This window comes from Chelonoidis abingdonii, chromosome 3 (genome assembly GCF_003597395.2).
Source record: "Chelonoidis abingdonii isolate Lonesome George chromosome 3, CheloAbing_2.0, whole genome shotgun sequence".
NCBI lineage: Eukaryota > Metazoa > Chordata > Testudines > Testudinidae > Chelonoidis > Chelonoidis abingdonii.
This window is the reverse complement of record NC_133771.1, coordinates 79,574,008-79,599,185: the sequence shown is the minus strand read 5'-3', so window position 1 is coordinate 79,599,185 and position 25,178 is coordinate 79,574,008. Positions and strand designations below refer to the sequence as shown.

General features: G+C 41.6%; 1 protein-coding gene across 1 annotated transcript in view; it reads left to right on the top strand.

The window, feature by feature from the left end:
• SIM1 (SIM bHLH transcription factor 1) overlaps positions 1 to 25,178 on the top strand; it is a 54,575-nt gene that overhangs the window by 8,923 nt on the left and 20,474 nt on the right. The window contains exons 2-8 of the mRNA XM_032772974.1: positions 2,691 to 2,773; positions 3,970 to 4,059; positions 4,343 to 4,451; positions 4,585 to 4,670; positions 5,930 to 6,129; positions 6,242 to 6,348; positions 7,343 to 7,490. Coding sequence (XP_032628865.1) covers positions 2,691 to 2,773; positions 3,970 to 4,059; positions 4,343 to 4,451; positions 4,585 to 4,670; positions 5,930 to 6,129; positions 6,242 to 6,348; positions 7,343 to 7,490 — 823 coding nt within the window. The remainder of the gene's footprint in view (positions 1 to 2,690; positions 2,774 to 3,969; positions 4,060 to 4,342; positions 4,452 to 4,584; positions 4,671 to 5,929; positions 6,130 to 6,241; positions 6,349 to 7,342; positions 7,491 to 25,178) is intronic.

The window sequence follows — 25,178 nt, the reverse complement described above, 5'->3', positions numbered from 1 at the left end:
AAAAAAGGAGTGTAATGCTCCGTGAAAAAAAGTTAACCTGTACTGTAGATGGGCTATTCATTAACCCGCAAGGGTAGGGCTATTTTCCCTTTTAGGAGCAGCATAATTAAACCCGTTAACTCGGATTAATAAACAACTTAGAACCTAGGCAAGGAATTCAGCCGCTGTATTAAATACAGAAATCCGTCTTCCTGGTTCTCCGGGTAGGACATTTTATGCAGAGTGGTGCTTTTGTCTCACTTTAATAGGCTTTATTGTTAAGCACAACCAAACCAACCCCCCGAAACGTGTACTTAATCAAAATTTCATAGGGGAATTTTCGGTCTTTCTCTGGAAACGATGCAACCTTTGCAGGAGAATGTTAGTGCTTGTTAATTTTAAGAGGAAATGTGGTGCCTGTTAATTTGATCATACGCTTTCCGCGGTGTATATGCTTTCCAATATCTTCCCCGCCACCGTCTCATGAATGAAATCGTTTACTACTGCATTTGAGCAGTAAAAAGGGTTAGACGTCAGTGCGCCTGTGGCTCGCTTACTGTCTAACTGGGAGATGGGATGATTGCTTTCGGGGGGGAACACAATTGTCAATTATTATAGAAGCGCGTAAGGTGCACACTTCTCCCATAACCCTTTAACCCGGGGCTCTGGAAAGTCACTAGGTACCTGCTATTGAGCAGAAGGAACTCCCAGGGATCCTGCTACCGGCCGGCATTTGGCGAGATGAAGGATCAGGGGATAGAGACAGAGGTATATGTAGGGGGGCGGGGGAAAGGCAGTCTATTGAGGCCCTTGGCTGAGGGAGAGTTGAGGAGAGGAGGGGTATTACCCCGTTTGCAGGGGAAGAGAGAAAAGCGTAGAGGCAGAAAGGAGAAGAGAGCTGCTGGCATGGGGAAGAGGGGAGTGATGTAAACAGAAGAGAAAGAAGTGGGGATTTAAGGAGAGAGGCTCTTGTGGAGGACTGAGAAGGGGATAGAAGAGAGACGGTGAGCGAGGAGGGGCTGGCGCTGCTAAAAGTTCTGGCCTATTGAAGGAGGGATGGAGAGGAGAAATGGAGGAAAGGATGGCTGAAAAGAGAGAGAGACAGAGAATGCACGGCCTTAGAGTGGGCGCTTCAGTGTTTGAATAGCGGTGGAGAAATCGTTAGCTTTATTTAGACGTGTAAACACCCAGGTGAGCCCGGTCAATACTGAGGGGGAGCTAACTGCTCCGCATCGCCTCCATTCCCGTCCCTTGTTTGTTTGCATCTGAATAAACGAAAAACAAGCCGCAAGGAGTTTGTAAAGGGCTAATTCTGAGGGAGGCGGTCCCTGCGCGGACCCCGTGTTCGCCTCATGGCGATTTGCTCCGCGCTGCCATCAATCACTTTTTTTTTTGGTCACGCTAAGCCTTGTTTAATGGTGTAAGCATAAAAGGTTTTAATCGCCAAATTGAAATTATTTCAGCAACAGCACTGGTAAACTGTTTATGGGTAATGCCTTTTAACTCCGGCACAGTCCGTTCCATCCGGCTCCTCTCCCTAGCCTTTTGCACAGAGGGAAACAAGCACACTTTGCAACATGAGCCACGTCCGGGGAGATTCCTTGTTGAATACAACTAGACAGAGTATTTGGAAGCGGATCATTCACAGTGAAGAGAGGTCATTCCTTCAGTGAGGGAGAGAGGGCCTTGTATGTTGTGGGGAAGAGGGTTTGACTGGGAAGAGAGGAGCTGGTACCTTGGTTAGTGAGTGACTCCGACCGCTTCGGAAGTATATTTACGCACTGCTTGGTGCGTTTTAGTGCTGTCGTGAGACTGCAGGTACGGAAAGACGTCGGGAAAGGTAGTTTACCTTTAGTGAGCTTGGCATACGCTAAAGTGGAAATAATTGTTAATAAAATGCAGGGGTCCCGATCTTGCATTTCCGGAGCACCCAAAAGTGCCTATTGAAGTCGATAGGTAGGTGAGGAATGACGGATCGGGGCCTTATTCGGGATTTACACCATATCGCTGATCAAATCAGAAAGTTATCTTGATGGCCAGGGTTACATTTTAAAGCCACCTCAATATATAGCCCGGTCTACACTTTCAGCTTGTTAATTTCTTGGGAGGTTTTGCACAAACAATACAAAGCATTCGTTTCTGGGAGAGTCCGCAAACACACTAAATAACATTCACATACCTGAGTTCTCCTTGTCTAATCGAATAATACTGAATAACAGCAATGCTGTATTTCATTGGCTTTATAACACTTAAATCATTCGGAACTGTATTCAAGTCCTGTTAAGCGCATCATTCTGTTGAAATTAAATATTTCTTTTTTGGTCTCCTTTTGATACCTCGCAGTGTTGTTCTGTAATTTTTCAATGAGGTCAGAAGCAAAGATATTGTACTACCTTTTCTTCCGGGAAGCTAACTTTCTAGAAGCCATTGTCCAGGTTGAATAGCGTTTTATCTGGAGCGGTTCCTGGCTTAGCTGAATTCACTCAGTTCCTATTAATGAACTTTACTGGTAATTCCAACATAGATATCCCCTCCCAAACAGATTTTAAAATAATCAACAAGGGAATTATTTCCGCTTATTCAATTACTAGAAAACGTTTTAAAGTGTTTGAAACTAAAACAGAGAAAACCAAATGAACCATCTCTGGCAGGTCAATGAGGATTTATATCTTGTCATCTCACCTGAATTTTTGTGTGTCTTAAATAAACAGGACTTGGCGAAGCCTGGGGCCATACTAGTCGAACCAGCCCTTTGGATAATGTTGGACGGGAGCTGGGATCTCATCTTTTGCAGGTACTGGCCTGAAAACGCGAGCCATTTGGTATTAATGATTAAAGAGATCAAACCATATTCTGAGCTTTTAATTATTCCCGTGTCTAATCTTTAACTGTTCACATGTTTCACAAAAGGAGAGTCCAGAATTGTGAACAGTGTGGCGGAATTTATCTGTCACGATCCTCTCCCTCTATCACGGTACAGTGGGCTGCGCAGCTCAACTTGCTGGAGGCATTCTATGTTTCCGAAGGAGAAAGTGGTAGGTTGATTTGGTCCCTAATCTCAACAGCCTTGTCTGTCAGCAGGGCGACAAGATTTGTGAGTATAGTTTTCTTGTTCTGAGAAATCTGGTGATCACAAACACGTGTCTTTAAAGTGGTGCAAGGTGAAAAGAAAAGTGAGAGAAACCATAGAGAGGATTCAGGGGGCTATTTTGAGGAACACATATAAAAGGTGCAGCAAAGGGTTAGAAAGCTTTGATCCCATGGTAGTTAGAATAAACACTGATTAATTAAAGACACAGAAAACATTAATTCAACTATGACACAATTGAAAACTCACTGTTGTAAAGGATTAACAAAGGAATATTAGGGTTTACAGTCTTAGCTGTTCAGGCATTTGGTCCTGTGGGCTCTTGCAGCATTTTATACTCGCCTCTAATAAACAAAGGCCTGTTCTTCTCTCAGTGCACACAAATAACGTCTATTAACATTATCTATATCTATCTATCTATCTATCTAATCTTAACAGGCCTTTTAAATATTTCTGTCCGTTTCAAACATTATTTACATTGTGGAGAGTTTTAGATCGTCCCTTGCTCGCTGAAATCTCTTAAGCAAATACGTAAGAGTTAAAATGTCTACTCAAATCGTAGATGGGGGATAGAAGTGTTCAGTATTTGCTGACCGTTCCCACTGGAGAAAGCCGAGGCTGGGAGCCCTCGATGCTGGGAGCTTCTGTTCTTGCTGCTTTGGAGTCTGAGGTTGATTCATTGTCACATTTCATTACAGAGCCATTTCAAACAGGTCCCCTGTTTTGAGGTGCGTTATGTTCATATCCTGGCCCCTTTAAGCGGATCTATTGAAAGGATGTTCCATCTCCCTTCCACCCGCCAGCTCGTTCAGTAATGAAAGCCAGGCTGGAATCCCCGATCTGCTAAATCAATCCCAGGCACACGTAGTTCACAGATATGTGGTGTCTTCTTTCCCCTATAGACGTTGGATGGCTTCATATTTGTTGTGGCTCCAGATGGCAAGATCATGTACATTTCAGAGACGGCCTCCGTTCATCTGGGTTTATCACAGGTAAGTGGACAGGTTACCCACTAACGGCTTATGCGTGCGTGTGACAGGGCATAATTCCCCTATCTATATCCCTGTCTTTTCCAGAGGAGATGTACAGCTGCCTCTAAGCGATTTGTTTAAACCGGAGCTAGTGTGAATGGCAACCCAGGCAAAGCCAGGACACTGTAATTGTGTGTGTTTATAGAGCTGTACCACGGGAGTAGATGGCCGCACATCCAGCACCAGCTACACAGGCACGCTATGTCAATGGCGAAAAATTTGAAACCCTCCTCTTCCCTAACAGGTAGAGCTGACCGGAAATAGCATTTATGAATACATCCACCCTGCTGATCACGATGAGATGACCGCGGTGCTCACAGCTCACCAGCCCTACCATTCTCACTTCGTGCAGGGTAAGATGCATTCTCTCTCCAGGCTTGGCCTCAGCGCCTGTGCGGATGTGGGTTCAGCACTGGAAGCGAAGCCATCGGGTGCCACCAGGCCCCGCTGCCTTTTTCTCACTGGTGCCTCTGCCTTTTTCCCTAGAGTACGAGATCGAGCGCTCCTTTTTCCTAAGGATGAAGTGCGTCTTGGCTAAGAGGAATGCGGGGCTGACTTGCGGGGGCTACAAGGTGCGTGGACAGGACTCACCAGCAGTTCCTGCTCGAAAGGATGGGAAGCGCATGCTAGAGAATATCTGTGCTTGGCTAGGCCGCTGGGTCTTGCGGTGTGAAATAAGGGGGCTAGCAGTCAGAATGAGATTTCAGCCCATTTGACCGGTGTCAGCTGGCCAGGGCGTTTCTAAAGTGTGGGTTTTCTGTTCAGGCCCAGAGTTTCTCTCCGGGTTGCAACTACATGAACACACACCACAAAGCCAAACTCAGCCAAATCCCCCAAGTTTTGCCAGAGTTTGTAGTAGAAACCAAGCAAAAACTACTGAAGTTCCGGTGTTTCTGTGGAAACTGTGAGCTGACCCATTGCAAACCTTTGGGCGAACTTGTTTGGGCTTTTAAAAAAGTTTGCGAAGGTTCTTCAAACTAGGTGAAGTTCTCCTAGTCTAAGGTCCTGTCAGGTATCTCCTCCGAGTCTTAGTTTTATATACCTCTCTTCAGGACTCCTGGGTTCTATGTCTCACAGACATCTTACGTGATGTTTGCCTCTCAGCAGCTCTCTCTTCGTCAGCCGTCTCGTCCGTAAAATGGGGAAGAATAATGATTGTGAGACTAAATTCATTAATACATATACATCGCTCTGAGTTCCTGCAGAAAATGGCATTATAATAAAGTATTATTATAACACCAAAACATATATACTACGTATATGTGTGAAATGTATACAAATCTATATCCACAGACATGTACCATACACATATGGCGTCCAATACATATCTATGTAATGAACCCCTTACACATTTATTTACGTATATACACGCACCTAATCTACACTCACATACATCTTGTGTGGGTGAAATTACAAATACCAGTTGCGAACAACCTGGCACCACTTCGTCTTTCTGACTGTTGCAATGTTTAGAGGATAGCTAGGCCTTAATAAAAGGATAATAAAAGGACAGCTAGGCCTTAATCCCAGTTCCACTTGTATCCCTGGAAACCCTTCCCCCACACTGACTTGATGGGCTTTGGATCAGGTCCTGACCGCTGAATTGTTCTACAGAGAAAATAATTTCTCTCTGTCCCGTTCTTACTCTCTGTCCAGGGCCATGGTAACAGGTACATTCCTCTGACGCTGCGCTGCTCTCCAGCAGGTTGTATGTTTCGGGTTCCGGCCGCCTTTAAGGTGCCCACCCCCTGTGTAGTATGTGTGTTTTCAAGCGCGAGCTATTTCCCTAGTGTACACAGGGCGTGAAGTGTCCCTGTCTTGTGTCTGGCAGGTCATTCATTGCAGCGGCTACCTGAAGATCCGCCAGTACAGCCTGGACATGTCCCCCTTCGATGGCTGCTACCAGAACGTTGGCTTGGTCGCTGTTGGCCACTCGCTACCTCCCAGCGCAGTGACAGAAATCAAGCTGCACAGCAATATGTTCATGTTCCGGGCCAGCCTGGACATGAAGCTCATCTTCTTAGATTCCAGGTAGCCGGTTTGCTTTTTAAACTCAGACTCCGGCCCCGCGCTTCCCTGTCAGGCTTCGCTCTCTGCCCGGTCACTTACTGGTGCCTGCTTCTGGCTCTCTCTTCCACAACAGGGTAGCTGAGCTGACGGGTTACGAGCCGCAGGACCTGATCGAGAAGACCCTTTACCACCACGTCCATGGCTGTGACACTTTCCACTTGCGCTGCGCTCACCATTTGTGTAAGGAGTCCTGTTTGCTAAAGCACAAGGGGGCCGATGTTAGCCTTCTCCCTCTAGACCCGGACTTATTTGATTTACACCTAGGACGAAATCGGGGCTGCAAGGGGGTGGGGAGTGGAGAAGAAGGAGCAGTTGCATGGGGTCTCTATCTCACTGATGCTTTCCCTCAGCAACCCGTTATGAGGAAAGAACTAAAGCGATCAAATCTCAGGCATTTCAGTTGGGAATCTTTTCCCGGCTCCAGAAGAGCCTGCCAGTAAAATCCAGACTCCCTCTCTCCTGCCTCACAATGCCACTCGAATCCTATGTACACGTTTCTTTGGAACGGTGGTATTCCGATTCGCAGATCCGATTTTTATTTCAATATCACGCTGACATTAATACACGGACGGGGTGGGGGAATGAATGGATGAAAAATATGTTAATTTCCTGTAAGTTTTCTTCCCATTTACAGAAAATTGAACAGACACAAGTAGAGGAAAAACACGTTTTAAATATTCTTTTAAAAATCGCGATGACAGATCTGAAAAATATCTCCCCCCAGTAGTGGACTGTGCAGTATTATTTATTATTGTGAAATACCTAGTGGCATGTAGTTTCCTTTGGACTCCGTGAACATTTTTTTTGTTAATGTGCAGACATGCATTGATTACCCCGGAGACACATAAGTGATGGGGTCAGTTATTGTCTGGAAGTTTCCGGACATGAATTTATCCGCACTAAGCCCGCACCTCTGATGCCAGTGGAAGCTTCCTCATTAACTGCAGTGGGCGCGGGATCATTGTCACCAGGAGACACACACACCGTTCGGATCTGTAGTTAAGCACCAGTTTGCCCTGAGACGTAGCTGTAGCCCTTTATCTGAGCTCCCGCTAACAAAAGCAACGTGGGCTTCACCAGTGAGCGGGTAACCCTTCCCGGGGCGGGGGCGGGGGAATGCCAGGAGCAGCGGTGCTCCACTGAGGTCCTTTCCCTTCTTTTGTATCTTCCGCAGTGCTCGTGAAAGGGCAGGTGACCACCAAATACTACCGCTTCCTGGCCAAGCACGGCGGCTGGGTGTGGGTGCAGAGCTACGCCACCATAGTGCACAACAGCAGGTCCTCGCGGCCACACTGCATAGTCAGCGTCAACTACGTCCTCACGTAAGTGAGTCCAGGGGCTGCTCTAAACTGGGCGGACGAGGCGCGCCAGAGGGGAAAGGCCTTGTGGAAACGCGTAGATAGAAAGGGGCGCTGCCCCGCCACAGCGCAGCGCCTTGCTTGGAACAGACCTAGCTCCACAGTCTCTCCCTTCCTCTTAGCCTAGGTCTGCTAAATCCGCTCAGTGCTGCCACTGACCAGGGCAGACACACCGGGCTGGCCTGGCTGGGAAACCCAGGGAGCACTTTCATCTCGATGAAAGGTTCCCGTCTGACTTTTCTTTTTTCCCTCTTTCACTAGGGAAAAGATTTAGAGGTTTATCGCCCACATACTCGGCTCCCTCTCGCTCTCTTTTTACACTTTAAATGTACCCAGCTTTAAATAAAATTTAATGCAGCGTCAGAAAAAAAAAAAGGGTTGAGTGTACGGAGTTATTTATTCTTAACAAACAGGACATCTGTTTTTCTTTTAAAAAATCTGGGGTTTGAAGTTCTTAATATCATCCAGAGTCTCTATCAAAGCTCTGAGATTTCTTTTTCGTTCTGAGAGAGTGAGCCTTATATTGAACCACAAAGAAAGTTTAAGTGACCAGAAGGTTCTCAGTTTAATCTCTCCCACTTACCCCAGGGCAAAAAGGTTCAGAGTTAATGCTGAAAATTTTGGCTGTACTTGGGTATTGCAGGAGTATCAGACCTGTATGGTACCTGCTGCATAAACTGCAATACCTAGTCTAATGGGTAAATTATAATTACCTCCGGAGGGTTGGCTGGACTTATTTATTATGATAATGCTAATACAATTTTTATAGAAATAGTGATTGCTGCAAGCAGCAGTGATATGTCATTCAAATCATGTGACCTGTTGTTTTGTTAGTGAAGAAAACATACATGATATTGTAAGTGCAGTATACCTGCACATGTACATACTTATAGTCCAATGCTGATTTTTTCCACTCAAATGTAACTATTGAAAATTGATAAGCTAAAGTTTCCTCCCCCCAGAATGGATGAACTTTCTGCAGAGATTTATATCCTTAAAGCAGAATTATCTTACTTTTTTGGGTTTAACATACACAGAGGCAATTTATTGTTTTGACAGTTAATGTTTTAAGGCAGACATAAAAATGAAGTTGTTTATTTGGAAACAGTGACTATGGTCTTTCAGGTGGTACTCTTCTAAGGAGCGTCCACTTAATTGAATGGGGGAGGGTCCTTTATACATTAGAGTGCCAATATTACAGAGTTCAATCTATGATCATTAGCAATTGTACTCGACAATAAAAGTATGTATTCTCTGCTTGATTCAATATGGAGACTTCCGTGCTCATGGAGGAATAACATACATTTGGTTTGGGTGAGCTTTCTTGTGTATGGAGAAAACCCTGGTTTTCCTCCATAGATGGACTCTTAGGCTCACAGCTGGTAGCTAGGAAAAAACAACAAACAACAAAAAAACAACAACAAAAAAGCAAAGCAGGAGTAAACAGCAGCGGCAAGACTGAAGAAGGAGGGAATTGACACTTCACACACATTACAGCCTTTCCATACATTTACATCTCTACACTCCCAAAGCGTAAGTCCTGTTAATGCCTATATTACACAAATGTTAGACTTCTCAACTAAACACGAGGTGAGAGGCCCAAATGTATTTCACAGATTAAAACATTCTTAAAACATGAATGTTGAGCAGCCAAGAAACGTGTCTGTGTATTGTAACCATTTTTCAAAGAAAAAGAAAATAACATACTAAGGTGCTGTGTATGTCAGAGGCTTCACAAGTACTAGGCTTGTTTTCCTGTGGGGGCCAGTGGTTAGCAGTCATATTTTATCCAGAGCACAGACCTACCTTAAATGACCTGCATGGAAGTGAAACCTCCCACTGGATAATTAATTTCTGCTTTTGGTCATTTTGAAAAAGTCTGTTTTGTTTGCTTGGGAATAACTGGATAGCCTTTTCCTATTGATTGTCACTTGTTCGCTCTGCGTTAACAACTATTCCAGTGTGTAACGGAAACAGGACAGCGATTGTGAAGGAAAGCATTTAATCACCAGAATAGTTACTTGCTTTACTGGGCAAGGGAGGCAAAAAGAGGCTGTAAAAATGGTGTAAATCACACTGGGACCAAGCTTGCAGTCTTTTCTCTGGCAAAATTCCCAATGATTTAATGGGCATACTGCCTGCATAAGAACAGCAAGATTGGACCTACTGTTAAATCCATATGCAATTCCAGTATCTTTAGCTGTATGCAAATGCTTTGATCACAAATAATGTGCCTAAGGTGGTGGGTAATAGACCGTCGAGTGGTTCAGGGTCTGTTTTTTTACAATGAACAGGTTGCAGTTTGTTTGCTGTGGACGTCCTACATCTGGTTGCAGAGGGCTGATTTACATTGTTTTAGCCAGTTAAGTGGATTTGTATTGATTCTCCATGGTAGCAGCGAATCTGAGCATAGATGTGTTCTGTATGTCCCTTCTTTCTAAGGTAATAGAGTGTTAAGTGAGTTCTATTCAAATACATATCTTTAAATACAGCAGCACAGAGAGAACACCCAACAGTGGTTCAAGCAGGCCTTGAAGCAAAGGCTTAAAATATTCCCAAACTGTCAAATTTTGGAGAACACTAGGGGGCCAATCTTGCTCCTTTTGAAGTCAACAGAAAAACTCCAGTTGTCTTAAATGGAAGTAGATTGGGCCCTCTAAGAACAATGTGTGTGTGTGTGTTATGGAAATAGACAGCGATCCCATTTCTTTAGTTTCAATTAATGTTTCGGTATTTTTTATGAGGTGGAGTCTTCCTTTTCACTCAATATAAAATATTGATATATTTTGATATATTTTCAGCCAGGCTGCCATTTATTGGAAAATTATTTATTAAAAATCCCTCAGATGTTTCTCCTAAAACAATGGATTATGTAGTAACTTTGCGATATATCGAGCCATTTAAGAATCTCCTTTTGCTCTTTAATTAATTGTCTCAAGTGCAGAAATAGAAAGAAAAAACAGCTTATGTCAAAGGCAGATGGTAAATGCTGTGATGTTTATTACTGGCTACTACAACTGCCATGTGCTGTACAAGGCTGAAATTCGCAATGCAAAGACACTATGACTACATTTAAGCCTTGTTTTGGTATGTCTAGGTCCCCGAGGTTCAATCAAGTCTGACCATCTCTTCATTAGTGCTCTGTCGAACAAGAAATCATGTAATATTTTTCTGCAGTAAAGTTACCACAATAATAATAACCACAAGAGATTCCCAAGTCACGCGCATCATTTATTGTCCTTTTTAGTCTACTGATAGCCTGCAGTTTGGAAACTGAGTGATAAGAACAGACAATATTCTGTTTCATAGTACTTTGCAGGTAGATAAGTGGATGGATTTTTAGAAGTGAGATATAGCCAACCTCAGAAACAGCAGATAATACTGTGACTATCAGACAGAAGTGGAGGAAAGCTATTGTAGAAGAAAGTTCACATTTAGAAGAGTCAGGGGGGTTTGCTGAACTCACCTTATGTAGAATTGAGTTAATCGTCTCTCAGCTATCCATAATTACTCCTGCCTGTCAGCATTTTATCACTCAAATGTGGAACACAGGAACTGAAAATATAGGGGGGAAGGAGAAACTTGGGACACCAGACTCCTATTGACTTCAATGGACTTTGGATCTGATCTGTATTATAGATCTTGTTTTCAGGAAATCAGAATAAAGGTTCTTCTGTTGCTCTCAAAGTATGCAATTTTAAATATTATTTATTCTAATATAAATTCTGTAGCTACTAAAGTTCCTCAAGGATGGCACTGGATTAGTCCACTAAAATAAGAACAGCTGTGACGTATGTGTGTATGGTGTAGGTTCTTTTCATGCTTTTGTTATATAGCATTTGATATATGGAAAATCACTTGTACAGATGCAGTTCTTGGCAAAGATATACCACACACAAGATACAGTTGAATAATGGTCTAAAATCAGTTAGAAGAGATCTGCTTAGAGGTGAAATAGGAATGTTTCTTGACTTGTTCCTTGCAAATAAATTGGTGTACATTTAACTCAAAAATGTAATGAGAAATGCAAACCACTTGATTTTGTGGCTTGAAATATTAACGCACCATGGTTAGGACTACAGAGTGATATGTTAATTTCAAGTGTAGAGGTTACTTTGGAAATACTCTAGCTGCTCTTTCTCACTACATTTTGATAAGAAGTAATCAAAGAGGGATCGCTGCTTTACAGAAAGGTATTTCATACTATTTTGCCCTTACACTTTGAATGATACTTTATGCCTGGAATGGACCAACTTGTTTCAATGGGAATGTTGAGTGAGTAAGGTAGTACTAGTGAGCATGAGTACAAGTATTACAGTCTGGCCCTAATGTTTTTAGTCTAAGGCCACGTCTATACGACGCGCCGTATCGGCACGTTACAATCGATTGCTCGGGGATCGATATATCGCGTCTCATCTAGACGCGGTATATCGATCCCTGAGCGCGCTTACATCGATTCCGGAACTCCACCAAAACCAACGGAGTTCCGGAATCGACATGGCGAGCCACGCACATCGATCTCGCGCAGTGAAGACGGGTGAGTACATCGATTTTAGATAATCGATTTCAGCTATGCTATTCTCGTAGCTGAAATTGCGTATCTAAAATCGATTTTCGCGCTTCGTGTAGACCTGGCCTAAGAGTCATTGACCTGCACAAGTGTTATCCTTGTGAAAACCAGAGTAGTGTCATAAAAGGCAGAACAAATATAGACAATTTGCATCACTAACCGGTACTTGCTGTGGCTGAATACCTAAGGTCATGTAAAAATGAGAGAAGAAAGATAAAGGTAGGGATCATGGAGATCAGGGGTTCTCAAACTTCATTGCACGCTGACCCCTTTTGACAACAAAAATTACTTCATGACCCCAGGAGGGGGGACAGAAGCCTGAGTCTGACCAAGCCCCCACTACCCCGGGTTGTGGGGGCAAAGCCTGAATCCCACCGCTTTGGGTGTGGATAGGGTAAAGCTGAAGCTCCAAGGGCTTCAGACTCAGGCAGGGGGCCTGCCACCTTATCCCTACCACCCAGAGCTGAAGTCCTCAGGTCCAAGGAAGTCTAAGCCAGCCCTGGTGACCCCATTCAAAGGGGTCACGACCCACTTTGCGATCCCGACCTACAGTTTGAGAACCACTGATGGACATGATAAAAAACAGTTTACTCCATTTAAAAAAAAATCCAAAATTGCTGTGGTCCATAAATCTCTAGCTTTGAAAAAGTGCATTCTAGGATTAAGAACAACTGCTTTTAATAAATGTAAATACAGAACTATTTACAAAAGATACTACAATCACAACCATTTAAACAAGATTTATTTTTAACGACTGTATCCAAAATAAAAATAGGACTCTTGAGGTTTATTTTAAAATATACAGATTTACGATTCTTTTGTATTTCAATTGACATAAGTAAGATCCGATGTAGAAATATTTGTTTCTTATTTGTTCTATGTACATAGTTTTCATATTATTATCAGCTGTGCATGTTTAACTTAAAGGCAATTCAAGTATGTTTCAATTAATATAGACTCCAACTGCTGAAGTTTTAGTTTTATATTTAAATTGAAACAATCCCTTTTTAAACAAATGGGTAATTTAAAGTGAAGATCTTTTAGCTTTCTGAGCAGCAAATATTATAATAATGTATCCCTAGAGAATGTTGGAGAGCTTTTGCTGTATATGTTTAATTTTTTCTTTATCATTTAAAATAGCAGCTGTAACACTAACATATACAGATAAATTGGATTAGATGCTTAATTGCACATAATCTCTGTTATGATAATACAGTACATAAAAGTCCCAGTTGCCATCTTCGGATTATCTTGTATTATGTAACAGGCTGATTAGAAGCACAAACTGAAGTATGCAATTTGTATAAAAGATAATTTCAAAAATAACATATACACAAAAAATTTAGTTCATGAGAGATTAAATAATGTTGAGGGTAAATTAACTGTTAATTGCATCTGTAAAACATGCCTTTTAACTTTAGTGCTTAGTACATTTTATAGTCTTTTGTCTTATCAGATTTTTAAAAATTAACTACATAATCAAATATGTTACCACTTTGCATGATGGATGAAATTCATGAAATCCATAAAAAGCCAGAATAAGTGGGCTTTAAGTGTTAGTGACCCTGGGGGCAGACAGCTTTCCATGGCCTTTACTTTAGTCTTTTCCTATATGGGATTTCCCATCAGTTGGATTTACATTACCACAGGCCCAGTAGTTCCTCACCATCCTGCTTCAGTGTTCCCATCTCTACTAGAGTGTTAGGAGCTGGTGGAATGTCCATCTTCCCACCATGCTGTGTATACATATATATTCCCTATAACATGGTGTACTCCCTATATCAATCAAGCGTCCATGTGAAAGAGTATATGGCATAGGGAATATACAAAGACTTTTAAAATATAGTTTCCAATTTTCTGGGAATGTCAGTGTTTATTACAAAAACAAAAAAGGATGAAAATTTTGTGCAAAAATAAATTTAGTGGTTTAGGTAAATATAGAGGTTAACACTGGGGAATGGGAGGACAGGAAAAAAACAACAGATAATGAAGAGATTGAAAGTAAAAGCAATTTAATGCTGTAGTTTATTTCATGAATTGTGTATTAACTGTATGTACACATGCACACGCACATACACGTGTGTATATCTTCAGTATTTTCAGTTAAAAATAAGTAAAAGCTGAAAATGGAGGGCCTCAGGAATACAATAGTAATGTTAATTACTTGCCTATAACAGGCTTAACTCCTTCATTTACACATATGAGCTACTTTATTTATGAGTAATACCACTGAGTTATGGAACTACTGATGTGAGTAAGTGTTTGCATATCAGGCTCACAGTTACATAGATTTAACTGTGGCCACTGTATTTGCCCCCCAAATATTTAAAACAGTGAACTGAGCATAAAAAATTGTTGCTTTACCTTACTATTCCTGAGTAGGAATGGCCCAAACCTGTTCTCCAATAAAGCCATTGGAGAACAGGTTTGGAAGTTGTGCTATTCTTACATTCCCTGCCTATTTTATTTACTTGTATTATTTGATAGATGTAAAAAGACCCCATTGTCATTCAACTGATGATTTGATTAGAAGTGTAAAGAAATCACGTAACTGGATACTGGTCTTTACTCAGCCACAGCAGTTTGCAGGTACATACTGCAGAGAAAAAAATAAAAATATGAAATTTAATAAGAGTACTGTTGAGCTACTCTCTTCAGTATTTTGTTTGTCCACCATTAGCTTCCTGATGTCCACAACATGCTACTTCAGTTCTTTGTGCACGCAGGTTTTCTTAGCTACTGTTTTCTTTAATTCACTCTAAATTCCTTTTCGGGCTTTAAACCAGGTGACATTAATGGCCAAGACACTAAAAATTATGGGCTAAGTCCTGAAACACTTACTGATACAAAACTCCCATTTACTTCAGAGGATTTTCACTAGGAGTGTGGTGAAGCACTGGAATGGGTTACCTAGGGAGGTAGTGGAATCTCCGTCCTTAGAGGTTTTTAAGGCCCGGCTTGACAAAGCCCTGTCGGGAATGATTTAGTTTGGTGTTGGTCCTGCTTTGAGCAGGGCATTGGACTAGATGACCTTCTGAGGTTTCTTCCAACCCTAATATTCTATGATTTTTTCTCTTTCTTTCATTTTTTTTGGGAGCTTTTGACCAATGTCATATGCAAAATAAATCCGCTCCTGTGCTTCCATCCCACGGGAATCTTTTTTGATGCTAATAATAATATCCCCTAATGCAGTTCAATGTCGATTCTACCATCATGGAAACAAAGATTGCCAACAGGTTCAGAAAAGATTCAGTCATGCTTCATGATAGTACTTTCACCAGTTGTATAATAAGGGACCAGAGTGGTGTTCTTTTAGAATTTCTCCTTCATGCTTCTATATACAGTATAAGCTTTGTCCTCAGAGTGCAGTTTGTTGGCTTGTGTTTCATCAGATGATAAAACTTGAACATTCCATCCAAGTTGTCTGGAGGAGGGTGCAACTGCTTTGCATTGTGCAGCCATGTCAGACAAGGTTCCTTACTTGTTACTTGTTACTCTTCCATTCAGATCCTCACTCCTTTTTACTCCTCTTTCTGGGCCAAATGGTACAATTCCCCCATGCCTCTGCAGGCAGGTAGGAATAGAAAACCCTAAAGAGCATGTCAGTGGTCCTGCTGCCTGGGTGGAATGGGAAAGGACATAATGTTCAAACTCTGAATGTCTCAGAGCTATGTGTAATGGAGCCCCTCTCTGTGGCAGTGCAGCAAGGGCTTGATGGTGGTGGCCCGGGAACCTGGTCCAGTTTGGCACGGTGTACCAGCTCTTGCCGGTATGCCGTACCGGACCAGACCAGCTTACTTTCATCTCTGGATATGGGTGGTTGTGCCTCGTGGTTGGAGCAGGAATCAGTATTCAGAGCCCAGAGTCAGAAGCCAGGCCAAGAGCCAAGGGTCAGAAGTCAGGTACTGAAACCAGAGGTCAAGATTGGGTTACCTGGAGAAAGGCAAGGCAGGTGCTCACACAGCCATGGGTAAATCATTGTGTAAACAGCCATTGAACTGCTGCTGCTGGGCTTAAGAGCCAGTCTGCTAACTCTTCTCAACAATCAGGCAGTGTAGCCCATCAGGCAGCTTATTAGTCTACAAAGCAAACAAAACTCTGTGGCTGGCCAGTCCTGTTTCACTACAGTGTAGAATTCTGGGCTCGGGCTGGGCTTGAGCTCTGGGACCCTCCCAGTTCACAGGGTTAGAACCTGGGCTCCAGACAAGCCCAGAAGTCTACGCGGCAATGAAACAGCCCAACAGCTCAAGCCCAACAAGCCTGAGATGGCTGGCATGGGCCAGCCATGGGTTTTTCTTTGCTGTGCAGATGTACCCTTACAGGCCAGCTGCACTCATTAAATTGCCTGGAGATTGGTTCTGCTGCCAGCCCTGCTTCCTGAAAACATGCCTTAAATTAAGTGCTAAGTAACTAATCTCTTTTCTCCTTTCACCCATGGCAAGTATGTGCTTCAAATGAGATCTGTTTTCACTTTTCAGCATGAGCCAGTTTCTGACACCCATACTCATACTGAATAAGCTACTCCAGAAGTAGCCTCCTTCACTTCAGGGGGACTACTTGTGGAAGCTGTGTGAAGAAGGATGCAGCATCTGGCTCTTCTGAAAACATTTGTGGTGACTATAGTCAGATGTCAATCACATTCTTTAAAAAATGGTTAAATGCCTAATTAGTTGTTTTTGGTATCCTTTAATATTAGCTATTTAGTACAATTAAGCAACATGGATAAAATAACACAGTATATAGCGGTCAGGCCTCAATTTAGCGAAGCACTTGAGCATATAATCAGCTCTTAACATATCTAAATTTAACTTTAATTTAAGCATGTGCTTAAATTCCAGTGATGTCAATTTTGCAATCAATAAGACTTAAGCACATGCTTAAAGCTAAGCATATTCTTAGAAGTTTTTACAGAATCATAGAATATCAAGGTTGGAATGGACCTCAGAAGGTCATCTAGTCCAACCCCTTGCTCAAAGCAGGACACATCCCCAGACAGATTTTTGCCCTAGATCCCTAAATGGTTCCCTCAAGGGTTGAGCTCACAACCCTGGATTTAGTAAGCTAATGTTCAAACCACTGATGTACTGCTGAATAGGGGTGAATTTATGCATGTTGTTATTGCTTTGTTGAAGCCTAATAAAGAACAGCCATAGTTTTTATCTTCAGCCCACTGTGTGTAAGTCTTTGGGGCAACTATATACCAGCTATATTGAAATTCACTGCCATTATATTGCTGAAGTGTCAGTACAGCTCTGGTAATTGAAGTGTCTGATTAATCAGTGTTCAGCTATATCCCTTAGCCTTATGTGGACACTTTGAGTTAACCCTGAGTGAAGTTCTTTAAACCCATCCATCATTTTTGTATCTGTGCTGTGCCCAGAGTTGTAGCTCTTTCACAACTAGCCTCTGGTAGGGGACTTTCTGTCCTCTCTTTACTGTGCTCTGGGTTGGGGGCCTGCAGTGCTGCTGTTTTAAAACTCTCAGGCTGGTTCTCTCCTCCGTCTAGAGCCCTGTTTATCCAAAATCCAGCCAAAAGCTTTGCACAAACAATGTTGTACTCTATTTCTAATTACTGTTGTATATACAGAACAAAATAATATAGTTTTCATTCAGTCCGTCCTTGGGTAGTTTTTAGATGTTTTGCCTGAGTAAGGACTAATAAGTTGATCCAGCTCTCCTTATTCAGGGAAAAGTGCCATTAAAGTCAGTGGGACCTTTTGCCTGAGTAAAGCATGCAGGATCAGGAGCTGGGTAAGGCTTCAGGACTGAGTCCCTGCATTTGAAATAAAACTAGCTACTAATAAAGTTTCAAATAATGCTCACAGAGGGCTAGATCATAGAGTTGCAGTAATAGAACATTCCACCCTGTGGCCTGACAAGTACAGTTCTGAATCCTAGAGCTACAATTTGTACTGCATGTGTCAATCAGACTCTTCAAACACTGTTATCCAACTTGGGTTATTCTGTTGTTATTAAATCAGGTTGATTTGGGTTATTCTGTTGATATTAAATCAGGTTAGCAGAGTTAAAGAAAAAGTAGGAAAGTCCAAGTGGTGTTCGATAAGGACTTGATCCTGCCAGGTGCTTAGCACTGTCAACTCCTTTGTAAGATTGGGCCCTTAATGTGCTAACTAGAAAACTGGAACTGAACTGAAAAGGACAGAATGTAGCTTGACATTATCATGATGTTTTAAATTGTATTTATTTGCTTGGAAAAGTGCACTAGATATTCCCTATACCTATTATCTTGTAAATATTTTATTACCCAGTATCTGTACCATTTCACCTGTTCACCTCCCAGTAGACTTACTTTCAGTGTCTCAACATAAGTTTTAGGTGCTGTGTATGTTGGTGAAGCTGTATACGTTCTTGTTATTATTTTTAATACTAATTTTATTAGGTGAATTGTAAAATAACTATTGTTGACAAAAAATGTTTTTCTGTGTTTGGCTGTAGGCATAAAGAGTTCGCTTCAGTGGTGATATGCTCAGTGGTGTAAGTTACACTGTGAGTCATAAGAGTGAGTGAGTGCAAATAATACAGCCAAGTATCTTGCACCAATTTTGACATTCAGTGGGTGTGCAAAAAAATTGTAACTTATAGTCCGAGTATGGCTGGTTTGAAAACAAGAATTCCACTTAGCAAAAATTGTTGGGTTTCAACGTTTATTTCTGTTCTGATGCAGAACAAAACCAAAACCAGACTGAGTCAGAGAGAGTGGGGACTTGGTCTGGGTCTTTCACATCCTACATGAGTGCCCTAACCACTGAGCTGTTGACTATTCTGGGATCAGGGTTTCCCTCTCAGGGGTTGAACAGAAATTGCATTCTGGCCTGGAGAAACTTTTCAGATGAAAAAAATACTTAGAAAATTCCCAACCAGTTCTAAGTCTGAGGAGACAGAAAAGGTGTATAGCAGGAACAGCAGTTAATAGGAGGATGTAAATAAAACAGGAAACCCTGCTTTATTTCACAGACTATATTACATGTTTTGCCATATTTCTCTTCTGTTCCCTCAGCATGTACGTTACACTCATTTTGCACACCCACTGAAGGGCCAGTCAAACTCAGTGCAAGTTACATGATTTTACTAAGTACACCTGACCAAGCTGCATATGCTGTGTAACCTACAACACGGTTTATGCCACATCTGTATTTGGTTAGTAGACTTCTGTGGGAGCTGCATCTGCTTATACCAGGCCCAGCATTTATTATCAGATACCTCACTGTCATGTGGTGGTTCTTACTTTCTGGAGAGTGCTCTGAGGTGAATGCAGAAACTATAAACTATGGCCCCTATCCAAGAGAGAAATGCTAAAGGCCAAGAGTTTTAAAAATAGGAGCCTGAAGTTAGACTCTTCTGTCAGTATTTGGGTGCCTAGGATGATAGTCTGTGCTGTGCTTCTAAGAAATGCAACACAAAACTCACAGCCCAATGGTGGGGGGCTAGCGTGGCTTTAAGCCATTCTGGTGCCCTCCCAATCTTTGGCTGCTTCTGGTGCTGAAGTAGCTTCTGGAGATAGCTCTGGGGGCCTGTTAAAGTTACAGCAGCCTCCCCAGGCTGCAGTATGCACTACAGTGCTGTGAGGATCCTTTGCAGTGATGTGGCCCTGCCCCTGGCATGGCCCTCCCATCCCCAGCCTCACCCTTGTCCAGGGCTTTCAAAGAGGTCCTGGGAAGACACTGCCTGCAGTAGGTGAATGCTCCTGCGGCCAGAACTGGGCTTTTAGCACTTTTAACACTGCTTCTGCTCAGGGGTAAAGGGGCCAGAGTGGAGGGTGAGTCTCTCACCTCTAAATAATTGGGTTGGTTTTAAAATAGAAAGCACTGAGCATGCAACATCTCCTGTTGAAGCCAGTGGGAGCTTCTGGTTGTTCAGCACTTTTGAAAATCAGATCAATTTATTTAAGTTCCTACTTGTGGTATTAAGAGCATAAATGTAGCCTCCTATTTCTGGACTTCTGGTTGCTTTAGACTTCACCAAAAAGTCTAAAGCAACCACTCTGAAGCCTTTTTTTGCATAAGCATCACAAGTACTTACCTAGTGAGTTATTTCTAATAATTTCTGCTCAGACAGGTACATAATAGTGGTAATGCATGTGTTCAATCAAATACTTTTGTTCATAGAATACATCTCAAATTTATTTTAGCAGTTTAAATAGGAGAGTTTAATGTATATTTAGTCAAGCATTACAGTAGTGAGAACTTAAGCAGATTAGAAATAAATGAATCCAATTAAAGAACATGTCTCTGAAATTTGATATGTCATAGGTGTGAATGAACTGTTTGCACAGCAACTGTAAAGAAATCATTAATGATTAACTATCTAGAAGAGATTTAATCAAGGATAAATGATATAGGACAGAGTCAAAAATATTTAGGTTAAATATATGGAGATTTTCAAATAATAAGAAACACTTGGCATCAGTAGAAGCTTTGGTACTGCTTTCTGTAAATACACTTAATAATAATAATTAATAATAAATAAAATAACTTGCATTACTATAGCATCAAGAAGCCCTGGGTTCTGGACCAGGACCCCATTGTGCTAGAGACTCTACAAAGACAGAACAAAAAGATAGTCCCTACCCCATAAGACTTATTATTTGTGCTACAGCAGCAGATAGAAGTCACAAATGAGATCAGGGCCCTGTTTTGCTATATATCATGCATACTGATAGTAAGTCACAGTCTCTGCCCTGCAGAGCTTATATTTTAAATAGACTAGTGAGACAGATGATGGGAGAAAGGAAATATTATCCCCATTTTCACAGATGGGGAGCTAAAACAGAAAGATTACAGGTGGGTTTTTCCAGAGCTCCCAATGTGCTTAACTTTGCTCCCATTGAACTAATTGGTAAAACTCCCATTGACTTCAATGGGGGAAGAGTTTTTTTTTTTTTTTTCCTTGTATAGAACTGGAAGGGACCTCAAAGGTCATGGAGTTGAGTCTGGTCCCTTGCCTTCACGGCAGGATCAAGTACATTCCTGACGGATTTTTGCCCCAGATCCCTAAATGGCCTCCTCAAGGACTGAACTCACAACCCCGGGTTTAGCAGGCCAATGCTCATGCGAGTGCTTTTGAAAAATCTCACACATTGAGACTTGGCAAAGGTTATACAGGGAGTCTACGGGAGAGCTGGGACTTGAACCCAGATTTCAATGGTCCCAGTCCCAGTGTCTTAAAAGTGTCAGTGGTACTAAAACAAAATAATTTCAGCATATAAAAATGTCATTGATAAAGATTGAAGTGAGAAGTGTAGCCTGGGCAACAGTAAAATGCCCGTAGTAATGGGAATATTCTCATGCTGATGTGTAAGAATTCATATCTGTGTGCCAGTGTACCATTAAGACTAATAGGAATTACTGTGCATGCATAAACCTTGACACACTGAAGTGAGAATATGACCAAAGATCAATTTCCAAAGGAGGCATTTTTTAAAGAGAGAGAAATTCCATTTTACCCCTCATCTAGCAGGGTTTTAGTTCGTTCTAGAAAGTGCTTTAAAAAAATTAAAGTAATGGAAAACAATGATATAAAAGGTCAATCAATCCGACAACACATCCAGTGCTGACTTTGTAGGGGTGTGCCATAAGGTTCTTCACTGTTAGAGTTGCTGTCAAAGGAAATGTGGAACTAAGCTCCTTTCTTTATGTATTTGGTGATTGTCCAAGTAGACATTAGAGTTCTCATAGCACTTTTAAAAAAGCATAGCAGACAGCCTTTCCCTTAGCCAACTTTATCATTATCAAGCAGGTTCTAACATCCAAAAGCCTTGAGCGCTATACACAAATACATATTGCTCCATTTACTTACACAATCATTGGATATATACCAGATGTGATTTTGGCCCACTGTGTTCTGAGACACCTTACATTTGAAAGATATACTTTTTATAGACTCTCATCACAGAATGGAATTAGTGTCATCATATTTTGTTACATTTATTTTATGCATTCTACATTTTTTCCAAGTTACCTGTGAGTACAGATGTAAATGATCTTTGTATATCATTATCCTTAGCTATCATAAGAATTTTATTTATAAAACAATTATAGATCTTTGACACACGCTTTAATTTGGGCAAAACCTCGCGAATTCAAGCAGACAAAGTGTTGCTACTTGGCCAACAATCATACTGCTTCTGTGTACACATGTAGCTGGGAATGATAAGTTGCATCTCCTAATTGTTGGAAATGCAGCTGTACTATGATGGTGTCGAGGCCAGAACTCTCTTTTATTTAACTGTCAGACCAATTTGACAGCAGGAGTGACTGACAATCTGGGAGAAGACGCCAAGCAGGAAAAATACAAAACTTGCCCAGCAGTAGCTTTTTGAAAACATCTGCAGGCATCTAAATGTTCCTTAATATGAAACATCATGCTTGAGTTTTCCAGAAAATACTATTTACTTGATTCGGCCCCTTTGGGCTTGTTCGTGTGGTGTGGTAGTATGCATCAGTGTGTGTGTGTGGAATTCTAATGCACACTAACTGGCCCATGTAGACCCTGCTGACCTATTTCAAACAGTACTACATGAATTCGCAGTAAGGAGTTTTTAGTGTGCAATAGCAAGGTCCGCATGGGCCAGCTAGTGTATGATGCACACGACCACACTGTGTAGACAAGCCTTAGTTTGGAGATTGTTCAATGTTTGAAGGTTTGCTGTGATTTGCAGTGTGGGAGAAGATATGTCTGTGACTCCACAAGCTGTATGCTACCCATGCAGACTTCTTAATGCTGTTTATGAGGAAAGAAATGCCTGGAACTCAGAACTGCCCAAACTCATCTTATTCTTAACCATAATAGTAAATAATCTCTTGAAGGGCCTAATCCAAAGCCCACTGAGTCAGAGGGAGCCTTTTCATTGACTTTAATGGGATTTGGATCAGACCTGTGTGATGCTTTTCATCTAAAAGTGTTTTGCAAAGGAGGGTAAGTATCATTATCCCAATTTACAGATGGGGAAACTGAGGCACTGAGAGGTGACGTGATTAGCCCAAGGTCACACAACAGAATCCCAATGAAGTCTGATAACAGGTGATGAGGGAACTTCAAAAGGTTCAGAGGTTCTTTTCAGTTCAGGTAAGCATTGTAAACTTTGGATACCTATTGAAATTAAACAAACCCCTTGAGTATCCAAAACTAAAGTCTGCTCTTGATCTCGCTGATTTTTGCCATTGGTGTAAATGGGTGCAGGACTACACCCTTAGCTTGGAAATCTCACAAGAGCTGAGCTTCTTGCAAGATGTTTGATACTTCCTGCTTCTGGTTAGGCAAGAAATGCCAGAGGGCAGCCTTTCTCATTGTATATGGGCACTTCTGCTTCTAGTCCTGGCTTGAATTTGGAAGTACAGAAGTGTATTAAACTGAAAACTGAAGGGAAGGTGGGTAGGAAACTTCACAAAATGTTTTTAAACTTCAGAAAGAGTTTGGTTTACATTTAAGATGAAGGGAGTAGAGGGTGGTTCACCCATCACTACTAACAGCATTAAGGAAGGTTACATGAATTCCCCTTCTTATCTTATATATCTTGTAAGCATACTGTGGCTTTTTTCAGCATTGCTGAGATACTCTGTACAGGAGCATAGAACATAACAGATGAGAAAATTGTCCAGTCTGTTGTGCCACCTGCTGCTTCAGAATGTAATGGAGACAACAAAGAGCAAGAAACTGTTTTCCTTTTATTCATCAGCTGAATGAGGCTTTGTCAACACTGAGAGAGGGTAGAAAGCAACAATGATACATTTTTTCAAAAGTAGAAAAATGATTTATTATAGCACTGTGCTTGGACACAAAGAAAAGTTATAGTCTTCTTTTCTCACTCCTGGCGTAATTAAACTAAATGGCAGGAACTCAGTGAAACAGATTGAGTATGGATTACAGTGAACTTCCAGCAGTAGGGGTTTTCTTTATTTCAGTTTAACATTCCAATTTCTATTCCATTTTATGTCAGACTGGCAGAAATAGTTCTCTAGCGGCACTAACCAACATACATGCCAATTGCAGAAATATGTTATTTTTAAAATAACAATACAATACCTGTGTATAAGCACAAGGAACGATGACTATATGTAATTAGTGGATCCAACCCATGGTTCAATACCTTGAACAATTAAAACGACAACACGCTTTCTACTGTGGGGATAGATGTTTGCTATGTCTCCTCAGAAACATTATGTAATCATGTTTACAATGTGTAACCCTATTATATAAATATCCCCTTACACTCACATTTATGTTCAGATAATACCAAAGTCATACTGTACTGCGTCAATGACCTTTACGTTGTGTTAGTAGTGGATTAATGCTAATTCAAGGCATTGCTATTAGAAGATGATTGTGTAAAAGGATGTACTGGCCCTTTAAGATAAACTACAGGCTCTTTTCTTGTTTCAGCTTAGGATAGGGAAATTCTTGGAGTTGTAGTTCCCAGGGCTAATGGGAGTTAGAAGCTGGTACAGCAAGGAGTGCTGGGATGAAGTGCTAGATGATACAAACAACTCCTTTTCCTGAAGAACAAGAAGAGGCTGTAAAAGGAGAAAAGTTCTGGGCCTTTCTAGTAAGGGCCCTGGAAGGAGTAAAGAGTTGTAGAGGGCATAGAATTATTTGGGCCTGGTCACCCTTGTGACCACCTTCGGGGGCTCAATGCCAGAACTTCTAGCAGAAGGTGGAGAAGGTTCCTTCCTCCAATTCTCTGCAGCAAAGATGAGATTTGCTGTTGTATTCCAGAATGGGTGGAGTCTGGGTTGAGCAGGATGGATCAATTACCCAATGAAGGAAACTAAGCCAGCAATCACAGTACCACAATAGAGAGGGAAGCCACTGCCACAGATTGCCAAGTATTGATATGACAATATGCTCATATCGTCAGTAGTGGTGTTACTGCTGTTAATTTAGTCTCCCAGGATCGATGGCACAGGATTATCATGTATCAATACAGTTGTGTATCTGTGAGAGCTGATGAGTTAGAACCTTTTTAACTTTTGTGAGCAAGAGATTGTCCCAATACTTTTATATGTCTTCTGCATAAATTATTAGACTATATTCTGTTTTTGACAGAACACTGATGGTCCTCAGAG